This window comes from Thunnus albacares, chromosome 6 (genome assembly GCF_914725855.1).
Source record: "Thunnus albacares chromosome 6, fThuAlb1.1, whole genome shotgun sequence".
Classification (NCBI taxonomy): Eukaryota; Metazoa; Chordata; class Actinopteri; order Scombriformes; family Scombridae; genus Thunnus; species Thunnus albacares.
In genome coordinates, this window is record NC_058111.1 from 1,383,534 (window position 1) to 1,405,299 (window position 21,766).

Below are 21,766 nucleotides of genomic sequence, written 5' to 3' on the forward strand. Positions count from 1 at the left end.
GATAAATGATCCCTTTCTGTCCCCACTTTCCTTAAATGTCAGTAAACAGTATTTGCTGTATTATTTACCATTTACACTATAATCAGAGTAAACGTTTCCTGTGGTATTATCAGTAGTATCGGTCCCACCTGTCCGTGTGGTGTTGGGAGACAGACGGGACGGATGACCTCATTCACCTCCACCCTGTCTCTCAGCTTCACCATGGCGATGTCGTTGTTGTAGTTGTTGGGCTGGAAGTTTGGATGGAGAATGATCGCCAACACTGAACGGTTTGTGGCCAGACGTTTGTCTCGGGCGTCATGGAGACCAAGGAAGACCTGAGACACAAAGAGAGACAGTCGGGTGTCTTCAACGACCATCACATGGACCCCAAATAAACTTAGAGAACAGAGTCCGAGGCTTTCTATGAAACATCAGTGGAGGTTTACGTCACCAATATTACAAACAGCTATAATGTCGTTATAAGGAGATTTAAGGACATTAAGTGTTTACTAATGTTAAGTATTCATTCTAACTTCTCATGAAAACATATTTTATATTATTACAGCTGTGTTTTACTATACTGTCATTCATGATCTGTTAATACAGCAGCAAACACTTCTGGGTGTCCACAGGATGAGTTACAGACGTTAACTAATACATTAATAAACACTGACAGCTACATTATACTATCCTATAAACCATTTATTAACTCTTTATAGACTGATGATTAATGATAAATAGGGAGACTTTAAATAAAAGAAAATATTCTGCCTTAACAAAGTGAAAGATTTCTTCAACAACACAAAAGTAAAAATATGAACAAGAATAAGTTAGAGACGTGGGTGTTAATCAGAGTCAGTCTGTCCATCCTCAGACCTTGACGTGCTCGGGGGCCACGGGGACGACGCTGGTGTCCCTCCGCTGGGACCGCAGGACGTGAGCTGCCGTTAGGACCCAGGACTCGGACAGCAGGGCCCCAGAGCCGAACCAGCGGTCCTCGGGAACCCGGGACAGATCCTCCACGCTGAGCAGAACCTGCCAGGGGAACAGGCCGGGCTCGGCGCTGCGACCACCCACGATCCGCTTCACCTGAGGGGGGAGGGAGCGGGCCGGCCGGCCGCAGGCTGGACAGAAACACGGAGGGAAGTTTTTGCATCCCAGACATGATTTATTATTATCATTAATCTGATGTGAGAACATGTGATACCTGGCAGACAGGTGGGCAGTGTGGCTCCTGTTTCTGAACTGATCCATTCTCCGTTCTGCCCGCAGCTGTAAGAACCTACAATACACAACAACAAACATGTAATTCAAACATTTTTAACCCTTAAACAAAGTTTGACCCCTCACACAGACCTTTGAAGGCATGAAGACAAAATATCATCTTACTCAAGTTCTGAAATTTGTCCTCACAAAGACAGAAAGTACCGACAGCCAGTAGAAGTAACCATAACATAACTACAGTTTTACATTTTTAAAAACATAAATACATTTTAGGCACGTACTGTTTGAGCCACACATTTGTTTCCATTCTGTTCATTTTCATGCTGCAGAATTAAATTTCAGTAGGAAAAACTACATCAACAAAAGTCTAAAAGTGAAAAACATGCTTGTAAAAATAATCAGTAGATTGTTAATAATTCATATCTGATATGGTGATAAGATGATAAATAAAACTGGGAGACAAACTGGTTTATGTGATCACTAAATAACTGGTAAATTAAAAATAATTATTTTCAACTTGTTTCAAATTCAGAGTTTTTGTTGTTGTTGTTATTTGTTTGGTTTCTTTGGTAGATGAGGTAACAAGCGCCTGATCATAAAAATGACTTTTTTTAAATCAATTATTTCAGAGTTGTATCGTGTTTTAATATCAGCTGTGTGAGATTTTAGGTTGACGTGACACTGCATGTTTATATACTCAGGTAAGTGAAGAGTGAAGGCAAGAAGACAATAGAAAATAAACAATAATGATAATAAAAATATCCATAATAACAACAGTCATTATAATAGTAATCTTACTGTTGATGGGGTGCAGTTGGAACGTCTCCTCTTTGCAGACGTAGCGGACGGTGGCACCAAACAGTGTGCTGTTGTCATGGCTACCAAACACCACATCGGCCATGTCCACGACCTTTGGACTCCCACAATCCACCACTGTGACAGAGAGGATACAGAACACTCAGGGACCAATCAGCTTTCGGTAAGAGCAGAGCGGAGGGCGATGATGAAGATGAAGGTGAGATGGACCCAGCTGGTCTCAGCAGGACTTCAGTACGTTCAGCTGAACCTGACTTCAGTCTCAGAATATCACAGAGGAGCAGAGCTGTCCTTCCTCACCTCGTTATGTTAACATGCAGGATTTTCTTTCTTTATTTTTGTGAGGTAAAAAAAAAATCTATCTCTTTGTAAAAAAGAGGATTTTGAGAAAATAGAAATTCAGAAAAAGTCAGGACTCTTTATTCTGAGGAGTAAATTACAACTTAATTGAGTCTGAATTTAATACTTAATTGAAAATTCAGCTGGCCTTTATTAAACTTTTCAGGTAACGCTTTATTTTATGGGTCTGATTATCTTTCTTAGCTGATTTCCAGGAAATGTTCTCAATAATTGTAAGTAATTGCAATGTGTAACAGTTCACTGTGGGGACATTTCTTTGAAAGGATTGTGTAATTTTGTTGTGAATGGGAAATTAAAGTTTTAAATTAAAGTTTTTATGGAGTTTTTTTTAAAGAAAGAACCTAATATGCTATCATGTAGTTTAACACAAAACTACACATTGAAAAGTCTGTTTACCTTATCTGTTAAAGAATCATTAGGAATCTAAATTAAGATTGACAACATTGATGAACTCAGATATAATGAACAGGTATTTACCTACTAAACCAACACTTTTTCTATTTTCTTGTCATTTCATAGATCGGTTTCTACACCACCTTCCATTCTGCAAAATGTCCCACAAATCAACCATTACATGCCTGCACATTACTCTGAAAACTTTCAGGAAATTAAACCTGTATTAAACCTTAACCTGTAAAATAAAGCATTATTTATATGTTGTTATTTGAATGAGTGGATTTTCAGAACATCATGATAAGAACTTCACACTGTCAGCAGCACTGATTATATACAAACATGTCTTTTCGATCTTATTGCAGCCTTCGATAAGGACGAAGGACTCTCTTCTTTGTGGTCACAGGTGACTGTAAATCCTCCACTCATGGAGTTCCTCACGGTTCAGTCCTTGGTCCTTTATTATTCTCCATTTATATGCAAACTTTAGGTCGAATCTTTCAAAAGCAACAAATCAGTTTTCATCTCTATGCAGACGACTCAGTTCTATTTCTGTTTTCATTCCAGCAACACAACTGAGCAAACTGATGGTTTGTTCAGTTAAATTCAGATAAATCAGAAGTTATTATTAATCACATTTCCTCCCACTTAGCTTCACTGTCTTCCTGTTTGTCATCTGTATGTTTAAAATAGATTTTAATGATCTCCCTCACAGCCAGAGATCCTCTGTAGGGTCTGTTAGTAGTTCACATTCTTGTTTCTACATTTAAATCTCTCTTAAATACATTATTAGAGCTGCGTTCTCTTGAATTGTTGAATTCTGTGTCTTACTGCAAATATGTTTTTTATATGTTTATTATTTTGAATCTTAATCTTTAATTAATTTTTTTATTCCAATTTTATCTGATATATTTTGGTTTCATGTCTTTGTGAAGCGCTTTATAACTTCTTTTTGAAAAGTGTTATCTACATGAAATAATAAAACAATTTAATTTTCCTTTTAATACTTTCTACCTAGATAAATATGTTTGGCTGGCAGTTTCATGACATTGAACACTTATTATTATTTATTTATTGTGTTTTTCTCAGTTTTTTACAAAAGTTTAATCCCTTACAAAAAATAAATAAAATAAAATCACGTGAATAAACATACATATGATTTTTATATTTTCATGTTCAAACAATCATTCTACAGTCAACAAAACTTAATAAACAGCAGCTGCACCTTTCTGAGTTATGAAATGATGAAATGTGATTAAGTGATGATTTATGATTCATGTGTATAAATGTAGTGACACGTTACATGAATGTGAAAACATAACATTGAAGTCGTACCTCGTCATGATCCTACAGTTCAGTCAGAACCTCTGAGGCAGCAGAGCTCAACAATAAATCTTTATCTTTGATTACATGAGTGTTTATAAATGAATGTGCTGATATTAATATGATTTACAGAGCAACTTTATATTCTTAACAGAGACACACCACTGCAGACTCTGGTTTTGATTGGTTTTATTAGAAAATAATTTAACTACTGAAAAACAGACGTGTTTGTTCCTGTAGCATCTCATCACTCATCAGTCAGTGTGTGTTTGTCTGTCACTAATCTAAACTGTGATTGGTTAAGATGCTGGACAGAGACCGCCGCCTCCTCCCCGAGTCTGTTTCTACAGAGACACAAAAAGACAAAGAGAGAGCAGGAAATACTGTTGAATTCCTGTAAATATGTCACCGTGACACTGTGTGAATACGCCTGTGGACACTTACAGTCACATCAGCCACTCAGTCGTATTTTGGTTGGTTTGTAGTGGTGGTCTGATTGGTTGGTTTATGGTCATACACTGGTTGGTTGGTTAGTAGTTGTATTCTGATTGGTTGGTTCGTGGTCATATTCTGATTGGTTGGTTTATGGTCATATTCTAATTGGTTGGTTGGTAGTTGTGGTCTGATTGGTTGGTTTTTAGCTGTATTTTGGTTGGTTAGTTAGTAGTTGTACTCTGATTGGTTGGTTCATAGTCATATTCTAATTGGTTGGTTCGTAGTTGTATTCTGGTTGGTTGGTTTGTTGTCTTACATGTGAGTGAGTGTAGAACTTTAAGGTTAACCAGGTCTTTGTCTGTATACTGCTGTATTTATTTACTTTTTATCCGTTTACCAAATTAATCTTTAGGTTTTCTTTCAGGCAGCAGCCCTGATTTAACACAGAGTTTCAGTTCAGTATCAACAACTAGAGAAGAAACAGAGTTTGTTCTTACTTTGACAGTGAGGAGGACTGCTGCTCCACACTCCATCAGACTGACAGGTAATCTGATAATGATCCAGATACTGACCGTCCTGAACCACAGATACAGCAGTCAGACATCACATCCATCACAAACACAGTCAGTTATCCCCACAACATTAAATCTGAAGTTGAAGATTGAAATCTGGATAATTTCATCAAGGAAATCTTTATCTTACACAGAATGAAGCACATAAGAACCACTAGAGCGCGACATCATGTACTGTTGTATCAGTATGAACTGTAATAATAAAGTTTCTTAAAACTTTATTTAAATAGCACTAAAGTTACAAAGAGCTTCACAGAAAAGAAGAAAGATTTAACAAACAGCAATTAAAAAACAGATGAAAACAAACACAGAAATCCTAAAACAGACATCAATATTTAAGGCTTATAATACACAAAATACATGTTTAAAATGTTATTGTATTACTTTAAATTGATGTCCAGCTGAGTATATGCTGGTTAAAGTGTGCTCGTATCACATGAATGTCTTTGTGTTCATATAACATCTTTTATAAAAACTGTATTTTTTAATGTGCACATAAATAAATAAATAAATCCATTTGTTAATCTTGGTGTGGTGTAAAAAGAAAACGTTCAGTCTGCTTTTCATCCAGCAGTCTTCAGATGTTTAATTTAAATTATAATTAAATAATTAAAGCTGCAAGCAGCGTTGGTCGGGACCTCGCTCTCTGGCCCGTCGGGATCAGATCATTTTGCTTTTTAAAAATGAGGAATATTTCTTGCAAGTGTGGTGTGCTTTTATTTTGACAGTTTGATTGACATGTGTACTGTCAGGTGTGTAGAGACAATAAGTAACTGCAGCTGGACACAGAAAAATACTCATATATTTGAATGGAGAGTGTGAGCGAACCCACACCTTTCTGAACATTTACTGCTTCCACATAGTTTTAGATACAAACTTCATTTGAACTTTAAATGAATCACGAGACTTTGACCTACAAATCTTGAATTTACATGTGTTTTCTATCTTTTATTGTTTTTGAGATATTAGAGTGTGAGTTTTAAAGTCTTTTCTTGCTCCTCCTGTGATTTTATAATGAGTGTGTATTGCAGAATGTTTCACAGCACTGAGGGAGTGACATCACCAGGAGCAGTTGGAGAGGAGGATTTTAGAGTACGCTTCTTTGAAATCTCCTCATAAATCCCATGACTTTGGCAAAATCTTACAATAAAATTATATTTTAGTAGGAAATTTCGTTGAGAATCCATTCATACAGGTTTCAAAATGGCCAGACTTATAGTTTAGACGTCAGAAGCCTCTGTTTCACACAAAGGTCATGCCTCCCCATTGTTTTACATTGTAAGGTTGATGTGGCACTGCACCTCTGAGGGCTTATAAAATCCAAACCGTTCGAGTTATTACAAAGTTTTAAACAACTTTTTTCAGCATAGTGTCATAAGTCATCTATTAAAGTTTGAAGCCGATAACATTAACGCCCTTGGAGGAGATAGAGTTTGTTTGAGGGCCAAAATTGGGGCAAAGTCTTATTTTGAAAAGGTTAATTTCAAAAAGGCTGTTTCATTCACTACCATGTTTAAAAGAGGAAGGTATCATGCCTCATATTGCAATAATTGAGCATTGAATATTTCATATATTTTATTTAATTTTATTTAAACATTTGACATCTTAAATGTTGTTTGTCTTGAATGTTTTCATTTAAGATCATGGGCAAAAGTTCATTGCTGTTTCGTGTTGTAAGTGTGTTACAGAATAAATAGAGAACAAAGTTTTATTTGTCTCCCCTTTTTTTGGTGATCCTAAAAGTGATCTGATCTGTGACTCAAATGCGATATGATCCGAACCATGAATTTTGTGATCCGTTGCACCCCTAGTGTTAACATGTCAGCTTTGTAGACTATATTTTGTATGTCGTGCACATAGATAAGAGTGTGTAAGTCATGTATTTGATACATGCATTAATACTTTCTGATGTGAACCTACACTTATAGATCTGTGAATGTTTCTAGTGTTCAGTCTTTCTAGTATTCAGCACTGATCTGTTCCTGTATCATATTATAAGCTTTCTGCTACTTTATATATTTCTGTATACTAAGAAAATACACAGGAAACACAAGTAAATCATGTGATATCTTGTCTGTTTTTGATGAGAACATAAATCTATTGTCACAACAGAACAATACTATAAAGTTGAATTTCACTTTGTTGGTAAAATCACACATCTGAACCAGTCCATGGCTAAAATGAGCTCTTCTTTGTTTAGAGACAATATGTATCTGCTAAATGTCTTTAAAGAAGCAGCCTTTACACCACTCAGGGGTTTTTGTTTTTAAAAACAAATTGTTTTATTGTCATTGAAAATTGCCCCCCACCCCTCTGATTTCATCAGGTGGGACAATGATTTCGCCATGACAGAGGAAGTTGCTATAACTTTTTTGTAAATGCTCCAGTCTGCACCAAACTTTACATGTTTGATAAGAGTCCCGGCCTGAACACGTCTACATGACAATATTCCATCAGTGATGCAAACTGGCTGAATAGCGCCCCCTATGAAATTTCAGTGAAGCAGCCCCAGCAGGAGGCAAAACAGTGGACAAAGGAAGTGATGTTTATCTCCTTGCACTGTCTGAAAACAGCCCGGGTCTGAAGACATCTACATGCCCGTGACAAAAGCCCTTCGATTGCACCGCAGCCTGACGTGCACGGAGGCGCGAGGGCCCGTTCAACGCTGCTTGCAGCTTTAATTTCGTTGGGAATCCATTGATACAGGTTCGAAAGTGGTCAGACGTCAGAAACCTCTGTTTGACACAAAGGTCATGCCTCCCCATTGCTTTACATTGCAAGGGTGATGTGGCACTGCAACTTTCAGGGCTTATAAATCCAAGCCGTTCAAGTTATTACAAAGTTTTTAACATCTTTTTCTCAGCACAGTGTCATAAGTCATGTATCAAAGTTAGAAGTCGATACCATTAACACCCTTGGAGGAGATAGCGTTTGTTCAGAGGCCAAAATTGAGGCAAAGTCTTATTTTGAAAGGCTAATTGCGGACTTCCTGTTGGATTTAGGTCAAGGGTGTCAGTGTATGATTTGTAGGTCTTGATGAGACGAATAATTGAGTTTTGGTTTGATCTCTCTACGACATTCCTACAGGCGGTGGTGGCCATTTTAGATACATAGGTGGCGCTAGAGAACACATTTTAGCACTTTGGGGGATAATTTTTACATTTTATCAAATTTTTCACCAGACCTGATGTGGTCAAATTTAGGTCTGATGTCCCGTAATAATAAAGAAACAAACACAAAAACCTAAAAGCTGAGAAAGGTTGTAAAATTGAACTTGAATCTGCTCTGAGCTGCAGATCTGACCTTCAGCAGTCGGTAACCAGCCTCACAGGTGAACAGGATATGGTCTTTGAAGATGTATTCTGATTGGACGGGAGTCAGCAGGGCGTTGGGCGGACTCTCGGGTACCGGACACTGACTTCCTGTCATGACAAAATAAAAGCACGTCTGTTTACAGTACATGTATTGTATGTGTGTAGTTGTGAGTGTGTATATTGTATCATGAACCTGTAAATGTGTATGTGTGTAGTTGTGAGTGTGTATATTGTATCCTGAACCTGTAGATGTGTATGTGTGTAGTTGTGAGTGTGTATATTGTATCCTGAACCTGTAGATGTGTATGTGTGTAGTTGTGAGTGTGTATATTGTATCATGAACCTGTAAATGTGTTTGTGTGTAGTTGTGAGTGTGTATATTGTATCATGAACCTGTAGATGTGTATGTGAGTCTCCAGCCGAGGTTTTCTCCTGAGTTGTCGCTGTGGAAGAAGATGTTGACAACATTGCTGTCGGTCTCGATCAGTCCTGGGGATCGATCACCACAGAACGGGCCAAACTCACTGCTGCCTGCTTTGATCTGACACACACACAGATATTATTGATTAGTACTGAGTACAGATCACATATGTCTGTGTGTGTGTGTGTGTGTGTGTGTGTGTGTGTGTGTGTTGTCCTCACCTTGACGTAGTCGTACGGACAGCTGACATCAGGGTGATCCTCCACGTCGAAGCTGGGGTCAAACTGGAGGCGGAGCCTGAAGCCCGGCTCCACCTGGATGAGGTACAGACACTCGGAGCTCTTCGGATACGGAGCGGGGAAGTCGACGCTGCTCAGAACGCCGGAGCGTTCGGTGAACACGCCGTCACTGCACTCCACTGAACACACACACAGCAAAGTAACTTTAAAGCTGTTGTTCTCTTCTCATGCAGAGTTTGTTTTGCTCACCTTAAATCTCACTTCAACACCTGGATGACACCTGCAGGATTTATGACATAACGACTTTGGAGCCGATCATGGTTCAGTATTAAACTGACACAAGTGTGATGTGGAAACTTGAAGCCTCCAGAGCACAAACACTGAGAATGAACTTTACAGTGAAGCAGGAGACATCTGGTGTCCAGCAGGAAAACTTTAGAAATGAACAATATTTACAGATTCACAGATTCTGAAGTTTTTACATGAAGGAGAAAATGATGATTTAAGAGTTTAAACAAAGAAATTATAATTAAAAGCAGAGTTTTTATATATCTTTAAGCATGTCTGGAGGGTGATGTTTAAAGCAAAGTGTTCAAACTAGAGCTGCAACGATTAGTCGACTAGTTGCCAACTGTTAAATAAATTGGCAACTATTTGAATTATTGATCATTTTGAGTCATTTTTTAAGAAAAAAAGTCAAAATTCTGTGATTCAAGTTTCTTAAATATGAATATTTTCTGGTTTCTTTAGTCTCTATGACAATAAACTGAATATCTTTGGGTTGTGGACAAAACAAGACATTTGAGGACATCATCTTAGACTTTGGGAAACACTGATCCACCGACACATTAATTGATAATGAAGATAATCGTTAGTTGTGGCCCTAATTCAGTCTGAATGGAAACTGACACTTCAATTTCATACAAAATAGAAAGATGTGAATAGATATGATCTGGGTGGAAAGAAAGAAAAGAGAGAAAATTTACTTCACATTCAAGTTACATACGGTGGACTGTATGAACTGTATGCTGCTCTCTGTGATGCACACATCCAATGAAAAACTCAAGAGGTCAAAGGTCACAGAGAGAAAATGTGAAGGAATGCAGCAGCAGTCCCACATCTGATCAATCGAGAGTCAGACTCAGGTTCAATAACCTGTGTGTGTGTGTGTGTGTGTGTGTGTGTGTGTGTGTGTGTGTGTGTGTGTGTGTGTGTGTGAGAGAGAGAGAGAGAGAGAGAGAGAGAGAGAGAGAGCCTCCTCCTCCACACAGAAACATGCTGAGCATGTAAATATTTACCTCCAATCAGCAGCCACTATCAGTCAGACAGAGGTTAGACACACACACACACACACACACACACACACACACGCACACACACAAACCTCCATGTTTCCTGCATTAATTCTGTTGTGTTAATAACTAAACTCAGGACTGAAGTAAACATGTAAAGTTCACCCTGAAGGTGGCGTTACAAGAAACATCTGGTCATCCTTCAGGGAAGAAGATCAACATGTTCTCTGACAATCTGACCAGCAGAGTTTGATGTTTCTCAGGGTCACAGATGTTCTGACGGAGGTTAAAGTGGTCGTCCAAAATCTGTCTTAATATAAATATAAGTAGAACTCTAGAAAACTTCTTTTTCTTAATGAGATACTGTGTATACTGGCTGTTAGTCTTATTTCCTGAAAGAACAATTCACTGATGATTGATGCAGGTGAGATAATCAATTTAAAGCACAAATAAACAAAAAAATTACAGTTCATAATTAATCTGGATATAATTGTGCTGAACTCAGTGTAGAGACTCAAAACAACATCATGGATGTTTCTTGGTTGAAAAAACATGTTTCAGTGCACGAGACAAATGATATATTTAAAGATTCAGTCAAGAGTTGAAACCACATCCTCTGTGATACAGACCCAGCTCTGAGGTATTTACTCAGTCTGTTGCAAATTACTGTCTGGGGCACAAATTTTTGCGTCACTGCAATTTTTTAATTTAGCAAGATATTTACTGAGACTAAACGAGCTGCAGTTCATCTGATTTACATAAAGTGCTGCTCAGTCAGAGCTGATGTCAGCTGTTCTGACGTGCATTGTGTATGACTGTGAAGTGTTTCATGGTGTTGAACTTTTAATACTGGTTGAACTGAAGACACTTCTGGATCTGCAGCGTGTTTTCATCTGTAAGACAAACTCTGTATGTTGTCAGCTCAACAAACAGATCAGAGATTAGACGAGTTCTGAAACACCAGAGGAAGATTTTTGGTCAAATTCTTAAACTCCTTTCAGAGGACAGTTTTGGTAAACAACACTTATGAACTATAAGTGTCTGCTGCAGTCACATCACACTGGACTGGAGCTGCTGAAACATTAAAAGTCCAGTAAACATATGCAGGAGGGAGCTGAAGGAAACAGGAAAATATCAGACTGTTGCTTCCTGCTGTTTAGTCTTGCTGCTGTAGTCTCTCTGCTGCAGATTTTAAACTTGCTTTTGTCAGATGTTAAATTTCAGTCTGAGTTTCCTGCTGCAGAGGTCAGTCTGTGGCGATAAATCAGGTCATATCTGTATGAATTTTCATTCCCTTCCCACATACTTTACACGTCTACACACAAACACTTGAGTGTATATATGAGTGTGTTATATTGATCTGAGTGTATATATGAGTGTGTTATATTGATCTGAGTGTATATGTGAGTGTGTTATATTGATCTGAGTGTATATATGAGTGTGTTATATTGATCTGAGTGTATATAGTGAGTGTGTTATATTGATCTGAGTGTATATATGAGTGTGTTATATTGATCTGAGTGTATATGTGAGTGTGTTATATTGATCTGAGTGTATATATGAGTGTGTTATATTGATCTGAGTGTATATATGAGTGTGTTATATTGATCTGAGTGTATATAGTGAGTGTGTTATATTGATCTGAGTGTATATATGAGTGTGTTATATTGATCTGAGTGTATATGTGAGTGTGTTATATTGATCTGAGTGTATATATGAGTGTGTTATATTGATCTGAGTGTATATATGAGTGTGTTATATTGATCTGAGTGTATATAGTGAGTTGACCTCTGAGTCTCTTTTGACTTCCCTTAAACTCTCAGACTGTGTGTCGGAGCTTTTCAGACATAATGAGCTTAAACGTCTCTGTATGAACTGTGTTTCAGAGCAGATTTGAATTCCAGCGGCTTGATCCCGATTACAGTCTGCTGCCAACAAGTCACGGTTTCAAACAACACTGAATGCCTTTGTAACATGTTTCACAGCCAGGAAACACTGTCATGTTTCAGTCACACAACGTCTCCCTGACATATCAGATTCAATTCAGTTTGAAGGGGCTTTATTGGCACAGGAGGCAGATATTTACATTACCAAAGCCAGTGGGCTGTGCTCATGTTTGGGGCCATATAGACCCAGTTTGCTCTGGTTGATTGTTTCCAATGTGTCAGATAGTTTTCTTGTTGTTTTCTTATAATTTGGTTTAGTCTGATGGTGTCTCTGTGTGGGGTCTCTGCTTGTGTTTGTGAACTATCTGGCTGAGGGGGCTTCTCTCAGGGTCTCTCTGTAGGTGAGGGCTTTGTTATGGAGCGTGTCAGGGTCACTTTCTTTTTGGTGACTATAACATGTAAATGTTCTCTTTTGAATTTGTATAATCAGCGGGCATCGTCCTAATTCTGCTCTGCGCGCATTATTTAGAGTTTTCTGTTGATTCGCGCACAGAATGGATTTGCAGAATTCTGCAGGCAGAGTCTCAATTTGATGTTTGTCCCATTTCGTAAAATCTTGGTTGGCGAGTGGACCCCAGACCTGCAACCATAAAGGGAAACCAGATTTGAACTGGACTGTCCAGCTTGATTTTCCTTTCGATGGTGTAAAAAGCTCTTCTTGCTTTGCCTCTCAGGTCGCTCACAGCTGTGTTGAAGTTGCTGATGTTTAGGCTGAGGTATCCAGAAAGAATTTATATTTGTGGTTTTGGAGTTGGGGTCTTTTTTGGAATATCATAATTTTTGTCTTGGTTAGATTCAATGTCAAGGCCCCAGTCTGGGAGAGTTGGTGCAGAAGATCAAGGTGCTGTTGCAGCCCTTCTTTGGTTGGAGACAGAAGCATCAGATCATCTGCAAACAGCAGGCATCTGACTTCTGAGTCCGCTGATACCAGGAGCTGCAGACTGTCCCAGTGCCCTCACCAGTTCATTGATGTGTATGTTGAAAGTTGAGGAGGGTCTGTGTGTTTTAATGATGTTATAGGTTTTTCCCCAAAACACCCCTTTCTAACAGTTTAACAGAAGACCCTTGTGCCAAATTGAATCAAAGGCTTCATTAGTTTTTGTTTGTTTGGTTGTCAGTTAGGGTGCTGAGGATGAAGATATGGTCTGTTGTATGATAATTTGGTAAAAAGCTGATTAACTCAGGACATTATATTCAGTAAGGAGTTGTAGGAGTCTGTGCCCAGATGTTGCTGCTGACACAGATCCCACCGTAGTTACTGGAACTGAAATTGTCTCCACTTTTGTGGAGCGGCGACATCAGTCCTCGGTTCCAAATACTTGGGAAGATCCCGGAGCTAAGGACGATATTAAATAGTTTTAGTTTAGCCAGTTGGAATTTGAGGTCTGTGAATTTGATAATTTCATTAGGATGCCTTCAACAACACAGGCCTTCTTGGTTTCGAGTGATTTTATTTTGTCCCGTAGTTCTTTGGGGAGTCTAGCAGGTTCTGATTAACTGTAAAACATTTTAGTTTATCTTGTTTGTGTTTTTGCTGTTTATTCCTCTCTATCGGACCAAAGAGTTTGGAGAAGTGGTTTATCCATACATTTCTCTTTTGGATGGGTAGATCTTCATATTTTTACTTGTTTAGAGTGTTTTCCCAGAAGTGGTTTGTTTTTATGGATTCCTCATAGCATGTAGCTGGTTTCTCACATGTTGGTCCCTTTTCACCATAGTGAAGATGTATGTTCTGAGGTTTTCACATTCATCGTCAAAGCATTTGTCATTGTTGTTAGGTGGTTTTGGTGACTCTATTTGAGGCCTTTAGGTTTAATAAAGAGGCTGAAAGGTCGAATATATCATTAAGGTTTTCTACTGCGCTGTTTACATCTTCACTATTGCAGTGAAAGGTTTTTTTTTACAGAAACTGGTCTGAGAGTTACTGGACTTGTTGTTTGGTTGATGTGGTTTTGCTGTGGACTGACGTGAACACTGAGACACCAGGCTGACGTCAGGGATGAAGAAGTCTACTGTACTGTTAACCTATGATTATGTTTTTATATCGATTATTTTGTGTTGTTTGCTCACCATTATTATTATTTATTTATTTGTTAAAATGCCTTGTTAAATTTTCATGATTTTTGTGTTTAGAGCCTTGAAAACGACATGGTTTCACTTCAAAGAAACAAAATTAAAAGGTTTTATACAAATACTTGCCTTAAAGTACGTTTCCTGTAGCGCCACCCTCAGGACAAACAATTTTAGCTTCCCCTCATATAAAAATAGATAAATCATCAGGATGTTGAGGCTGTAATAAACTCTGCTGGCAGCACTTTAGTCTTCTTTCTCATTCTCAGGTAACGAAAACACAACGATTCTTATTTTCAGGTGATTATACACTAATTAAAACACACTTATGAATATCATATTCCATTTCTGCCGAGTCTGTTCCGCTAGACGCCACTAAATTCTACACACTGGTCCTTTAAAGCATCTTATTACATTCATAACATTTATGACATCTCAGCTCAGACTCACCTCTGCAGGTGCGGTTGTCAGAGTGCAGCAGGTAACCATAGCGACAGGAACAGTAGTAGCCTCCGATGTAGTTGTGACAGAAATGATCACAGATCAGATCCTCGTCACTCTGGTCTCTGCACTCGTCTACGTCTGAAACAGAGAGACAGAAACAAGTCAGACTAACTGGTCTAAGTGGTAAAATATATCAAAATCCTTCAAAAATGTGAGACAAACTAAACAAATATAAATGATGTGAGAGGATGAAAAGACCAGAAATAAAAAAGAGAGGGAGGAAAGAGATAGAAGTGAAGAAGAAGAGAGAGATGATGAGGTTCAGATCTGTCAATCGATTAGTTGATGATCAGAAAACTAATTGCCAACGATTTTAAAAAAAAACTTTTTTTGCTCATTTATGACACAAAACCACCAAATATTCTCTGGTTGCAGCGATCAAAAAATTCATATATTACTTGGAAAAATTAACTGACAGATAAGTTAATGATGAAAATAATTGTTAGTTGAAATACAGAAAATAATTTTGATGTTAATCAGACATTAACATTAACAGAGAGATACTGTATGTTTGGGAGTGTGATTGTCTTGATTTACAGATATCACTTCATCTCATTGAATCATTTGACATGTTTTTTTGTCAGCTGGAGCCAGAAAATCTAAATTCTTCTAAAAAGGTACAAAGCTCCCTAGAAAAGCAGATATTTCCATTTAACCTTATAAAAAACGGTGGTGGTTGCTCTGCATAACTACTAGAGTGCAGGTCAGTGAAGGTTGTCATGGTGATACCAGGTGGTTGCTATGCGATTCACTTCACCTCACTTTAATAATAACATGCTGAGAGTCGGTGTGTGATAACGAGCCTCGGCTCACAGTATCAGCAGCATCACACATATACAGACACTAAGGTGTTGGTAGGTGATGGTTGCTATGGTGTTACTAGGCAGCGGCTGGGGTGTTGCTATGTGGTTGCTGGCAGGTGTACAGCATGGTTTCTGAAGGTGTTACTAGTTGGTGTTTGTGCTTCGTGGTTGCTAAGTGGTTGCCATGGTGTTACTAGGCAGCTGCTGGGGTGTTGCTAAGTGGTTGCCATGGTGTTTGGCATTTCCTAGTGTATAGTGTGTGTATATTTGTGTTTTTAACTCTGTGTGAACTATGTTTTTATGTCAAAAACACATTTCCATCGTTTTATGATAGACAATAAAGTTTAGATTCTTTTGGGTCTGATTCTGGTGCCAACTATGGTGTTGCCATATGGTTGCTAGGTTACAGAGCCCCCTGATCTACTTTAAAGCTGTTATTTATAATCAAGCATGTGATATTTATGTAAACATAGCACAAAAAGTAAGGAAATTTGTGTTTGGTAGATTATTTCTTTGTTGTAACGATGCTTCTTGGCAATAAATCTTATAGCATTGGAAAGCCTGTTTATTTCCCTTTTAAATGGTGTCACATTTGTAAGGAACATGGCTGTGTATGGTTCTTCCACACACTACTGAGGCTCCTGTTTGTTAAATGAATAAATTGTTAAATTGCCAATATGTCTTGTTTCTTCAAACTTCAATCATCCAATCCGCCAAACACCAAACAAGAGTCAATGGCAGAATAAGCTGTTTGGCATTGGCAGAGAAGATTTGGCAAATTTTTCATTGGCGCAACCCACATACTCAGCTCTGCTGCTCATCCCACAAATGCATGTTCCTTACAAATGTGGCACCATTTAAAAGGGAAATAAACAGGCTTTCCAACGATTTATTGCCAAGAAGCATCGTTACAACAAAGAAATAATCTACCAAACACAAATTTCCTTACTTTTTGTGCTAAGTTTATTTAATGTCAAATGTAAAGTTTCTCATACTTTGGTCTGGATGTTGTGTGTAGCGGATGTTACAGTTAAACTGTGTTCTCACCCACAGCGCTGTAGTGAGCCATGAACCCGGAGTATCGCTCCTCGTTGGAGAAGTCGGAGGAGAAGAGGATACTGAGGGAGTTTCTGGGGGAGGTGATGACCTGCTGAGCCGGCACCACCTCCGTGTCCGTGTCCTCCCGTCCACAGAACAACGCCAGCACCTCGCCCTCCGCCTCCACCTGGACATACAGTTAATAAACAACACAACATGTCAGACATCAGAAACAAACAAGCGAGGAGTTTAATCTCTGAAGCTGCTGCTAAAAATGAGAGAATAGAAAGTCTTTAAATGACCAAAACCTAAAAGATGATGAACAGAAACACATTCATTCATCCACATTCACACATTCATAATGACTAAATAATAAATAGATAGTAAATGCTTTTAACAGACCACCATACAATATTAAAAGTAGCATAAAACTACAGCAAGCATTTTTCATTATTATCTGACATTTACAGACTAAATGATTAATAGATAAATTAAGGAAATAACCAGCAGATTAATCAATCATGAAAATAGTCCTTAAAATGGTAAAAAAACAAAACAAACACACAGTATACCTTCCAAACACTTTATGGTCTTTAAACAGTTTTCACTATTTTCTGATGTCTGACTGATAGACGATAAAACTAAGTCATAGATGTATTGATAATAGCAATATCTAATGCTGCGTTCATGTTGTGATTACTAGTTTCTGACTTGTAAACAGCGTTCAAGTCGACCTCCAAGTCATAATTACAACTGGGAAACTGGGATTTTTTTGAAAGCTCTCGTATATCTGACTTGGTTTTTAATTATACAGGAGAAAGTGCCTGAAAACCAAACAAACATGGACGCCTCACATCAACTAAAGTCCATCGTTTAGTGTAATTAAACCCAAGTTTATTGAAAATATAATTTTGTCAGCGCACAGCGTTTTAAATCCTCATACGACCAAATCAGTTAACAGACAAGCTTCCTGAGCTGTCACATGACGTGAACGCTCACAGGTCCTGAACATGAGAATCAATCAACATCAGTGTTGGATCTCACTAATGCAAAGAAAATCCCTGCAGCCGGTTTATAACATCTGCTGGAAAGACTGAAACCAGGAGAATAGAGGCTGTTATAACAGCAGATTAAAGGACCAGTTCACAGTGTTTCCCTCATGTCTTTAACCAGCAGTCAGGTGTCCATAGTAACAGTGAAAGAGGTTTTCCTCGCTGTAATCATTCCTCCTGTTCATACTGGATATTAAAAGATCCTTCAATTGTGTTTTCAATGGAAGTGATGGAGGATAAAATCCACAGTGTGTCCACACAGTCATTTAAAAGTGAAGCTTCTGTTCAGCTTCAGCAGTCTGAGTTAGTCATATCAAGTGGATATCTGACACATTTACAGTATTTTTAGCATCAAATTCCCTCTTTGTGTTTCCTTGGACAGTGTTTCCTTGTTGAGCTGCAGGTGGAAGTATAGTAACAAAAAGAGGAACTTTGGCACTAAAAAGACTGTAACGTTGAAAGATATCTACTTGATTTGACTCATTTGGACGCTGAAGCTTCATATTAGCTTCAGAGAAACTTTTAAATACATTTTTGCGCAGAAGGAGGACTGTGGATTTTGTCCACCATCACTTCCATTGTAAGGTCATTATGAAGGGATCTAATGGTCAGTATGAACAGGAGGAATGATTACAGCAAGAAAAACAGCTTTAATGCTCATTTGGACTCCTGACTGTTGGTTTAAGACGCACTAGTAAAACTGTGAACCCGTTATTTGACTTTTGGTCTCTTGGGGTCTGGTTCTGTTTTTGGGAGATTTCCAACAACAAAATGAGCAACTTTTACTGAAGGAAGAAGGTTAAGTAAACATTAAATAAGGAAAATGTAAAGGACACAACATACAATACGAACATAATATAAAACTACACAGTTATTAGAGGCTGACGAGCTGTAACGGATTAAAACTGGTCACAGCTCTGCTCTCTGATAATGACGCTTTACACTCAGCAGTCGGTCCAAGTGTTTTAACATTCAGTGCAGGATCTTATCTGACATTCACCAGCAGTTTACAGAGTGTCAATGAACAGCAGGTCACACACACACACACACACACACACACACACACACACACACACACACACACACACACACACACACACACACACACACAGGCAGCTGAATCGGTCGGTCACGAACAAACAAAGACAGACAGAGTGAGGGTTTGTGGGTTCATTCAGTTAGCAGCAGGTTAACAGGCTTATAGTGTGTGTGTGTGTGTGTGTGTGTGTGTGTGTGTGTGTGTGTGTGTGTGTGTGTGTGTGTGTGTGAACAGACGAACAGACCGTATCATCTCATTAGTACTCGTCGCCTCTCAGCAGCTTCTTTAACATAAACCTTCGAACAGCAGAAAACTAGCGATTCTCTTCACGCAGTCATTTAATTGTATTTCTTATTTTATTTAAAATATATTTTTGGGGCATTTTTATGATTAATCAGACAGCGACAGTTGAGATATGACAGGAAACAAGAGGATGTTGTGTTTATGTGGCGTCTTAACCAGTAAACTACTGAGATGCCTTCTTATTTCATTTAATCTGCAAAAAACATCATGAAAATATGTTCACTAAAAATATTTTTAAGTTCCAGATATTTAAACAAAATGTGCACTTTGCAGTCATATTCTGGATCTACACACTGTTGTAGTGATGATGGATTTTAATATTGAAGCTACAAGTCTGACGTTTTGCTCAAGGACACTTCAGCAGGTTAACAGGAGGAACCACCAACCCTGTGATGATTGGATGAAACACTATGGCCCAGAATGGATGGATGCTTACTCATAAAACATGTGATAAAAAATGTGCTATACAAATAAACTTGACTTGCCTTGCTAAAGTGATACATAGTGGTTAGTAGGAGGTTGCTAGGGTGTTTCTTAGTGGTTGCTAGGATGTTTAGCATTATTTTGAAGATATTACTAGATGGTTGCTAGGGTGTTGCTAAGTAGTTGCTAGGGTGTACAGCATGATTCTGAAGATGTTATTAGATGGTTGCTAGGGTGTTGCTAAATAGTTGCTAGGGTGTTCAGCATGATTCTGAAGATGTTATTAGATGGTTGCTAGGGTGTTCCTTCCTGGTTGCTAAGGTGTTCAGCATGATTCTGAAGATGTTAACAGATGGTTGCTAGGGTGTTGCTAAGTGGTTGCTAGGGTGTTCAGCATATCACCTAGATTGCAGGTAAGTGAAGGTTGCCGAGGTAATACTAGATTGTTGCTACACGATTCACTTCACCTTGTTGTCGGTACAGCGTGACAGCAGCACTCAGCTCAGCTGTTAGTTGACAGGTTATCTGGCGAAGTGCCTCAGGTGTTGCTAGGTGATGGGTTGCTAAGGTGTTACTAGGCAGCTGTTAGGGTGTTGCTATATGGTTGGTGCTCAGCATGGTGTTGGTTAGTGATGGTTGTGAAGGTGTTAGTAGGTGGTTACTATGATGTTTGTTCTGTAAATTAACCGCTTGAGACAAACATTCACAAAGTAAAATAAATGAAAACTCAACTCAATAACAAAGAGAAGAGAGTCACAACCTCTGGAGAACAGTGACAACAACACTGCAAACATTATTCCAGGAGCCCTGAACATTTTCCATTAGAGACAAAGAGGAGCATTAAGTGTTTTGTGGTTGCTAGGTGGTTGCTAGGTGATTGCTGAGAGGTGTTCAGGGTAGCTCCTGGGATGTTGGTGGGTGGTTGCTGGGGTATTATTATGGATAGTTTGTAGTCTGTTACTAGGTGGTTGCTATGTGGTTGCTATGGTAACATGGGTTGAACTCTGCTGATTGAGAGGATTTAAGATTTTTACGTTTGTTCAAAAATAAAACCCCGACTGGTTAACGCATTAATTCTTTTTAATGAGTCGGTTCTCCCGCTGCCTCGTGTTGCCTTCAGGGTCTTCAGCAGACTGTGGGAACTTCAGGTCGGGTCAAGAAACTGAGTGTTTCAAATGTGTCACTTAATTCAGGCTTTTATCCGCACACAGAGCAGTGCACTGTGGGAAGGCAGTCAGCTGGACTCTTTTGTGTTGCAGCTGTTTGTTATCGGGGTGCGTTGCCGCGGTGTTAAACTGTGACATCATTTGAATATGAATGTGTGTGTGTGTGGCAGGTGGCAGTATGTTTAGTCTTTCAGCTGAAGCAGAATCACTTCTGTGTTCGTCTATTACAGTGATTTCATACATTTATGTCCTGTCATGTTTGCTTTTCACCAGTTTCCACTGAAAAACATCAGTCGGACGGTGACGTTCAGACAAACTGCAACATGAACATAAAACTGAACTCATGCATATGCAGGAGTCTGTGTCAGTTTCTCCTTCTAGTGAATATCAGGTCCGGTTCGAGTTTAGTTGAGAAACTGTTGTGAGCAAACGTGTCGTCCTCTCTACGTTCAGTAAAGCTCCTCCTGGACCCGACTTCAAAAACACTTCACTGTGCAACACTTGCATGTTTCATTTTTTATTTTTCATACAAAAGCATTTAATTGGTCCTAAAGAATCGTCTTCTCCACGTAGAAGAAACGACTTTATTCTTTTATAAACGGTTTTTGACAGTTTAGCAACAATGTGAGCTTATGAAGGATTTATTATTGAGTCACATATCTTTATCATCTTCATCATTTCATCATCTTGAGAATACGTGTAGTTCACCACCAGAGACGAGAGCTGCACATGTGCAGAGTTGCTCTTAGCGTGTATGTCCTCTAACACTCCTGCTGATGAAAGGTTCAGTGATTTTGATCCATGACATGACGTTAAAGCAACGCTTATACAACGTTCGTTGGGAAGCTGCTGAGCATGTCGGTCACTGTCATAAAATCTGAAGAAAGTTGAAAATACTTAAAAACTTATCAGATGGATGGAAATCTTCTTTGTGACTTTTATGTGCTGTAAAATGTTATTTGTTGTTTCAACTTGCTGCAACAAACCCAAACAGTTCTTCTAAAACCACCAACAGTTATCTCCACTAAAGATTTCATGTTGTATAAACACA

General features: G+C 38.6%; 1 protein-coding gene across 3 annotated transcripts in view; it reads right to left on the reverse strand.

The window, feature by feature from the left end:
- masp1 (MBL associated serine protease 1) overlaps positions 1-21,766 on the reverse strand; it is a 31,612-nt gene that overhangs the window by 3,182 nt on the left and 6,664 nt on the right. The window contains exons 5-14 of one of the 3 annotated variants that reach the window (XM_044353850.1): positions 16,746-16,919; positions 14,838-14,969; positions 9,062-9,258; positions 8,813-8,960; positions 8,409-8,527; positions 5,031-5,109; positions 2,005-2,139; positions 1,190-1,264; positions 859-1,106; positions 129-317 (exon numbers count right to left, since the gene is read on the reverse strand). In XM_044353850.1, the coding sequence (XP_044209785.1) occupies positions 129-317; positions 859-1,106; positions 1,190-1,264; positions 2,005-2,139; positions 5,031-5,109; positions 8,409-8,527; positions 8,813-8,960; positions 9,062-9,258; positions 14,838-14,969; positions 16,746-16,919 (1,496 nt within the window). Of the gene's footprint in view, positions 1-128; positions 318-858; positions 1,107-1,189; positions 1,265-2,004; positions 2,140-4,270; positions 4,443-5,030; positions 5,110-8,408; positions 8,528-8,812; positions 8,961-9,061; positions 9,259-14,837; positions 14,970-16,741; positions 16,920-21,766 lie in introns of those variants that run through there. The other 2 variants (XM_044353849.1, XM_044353851.1) reach the window with 2 other exon arrangements.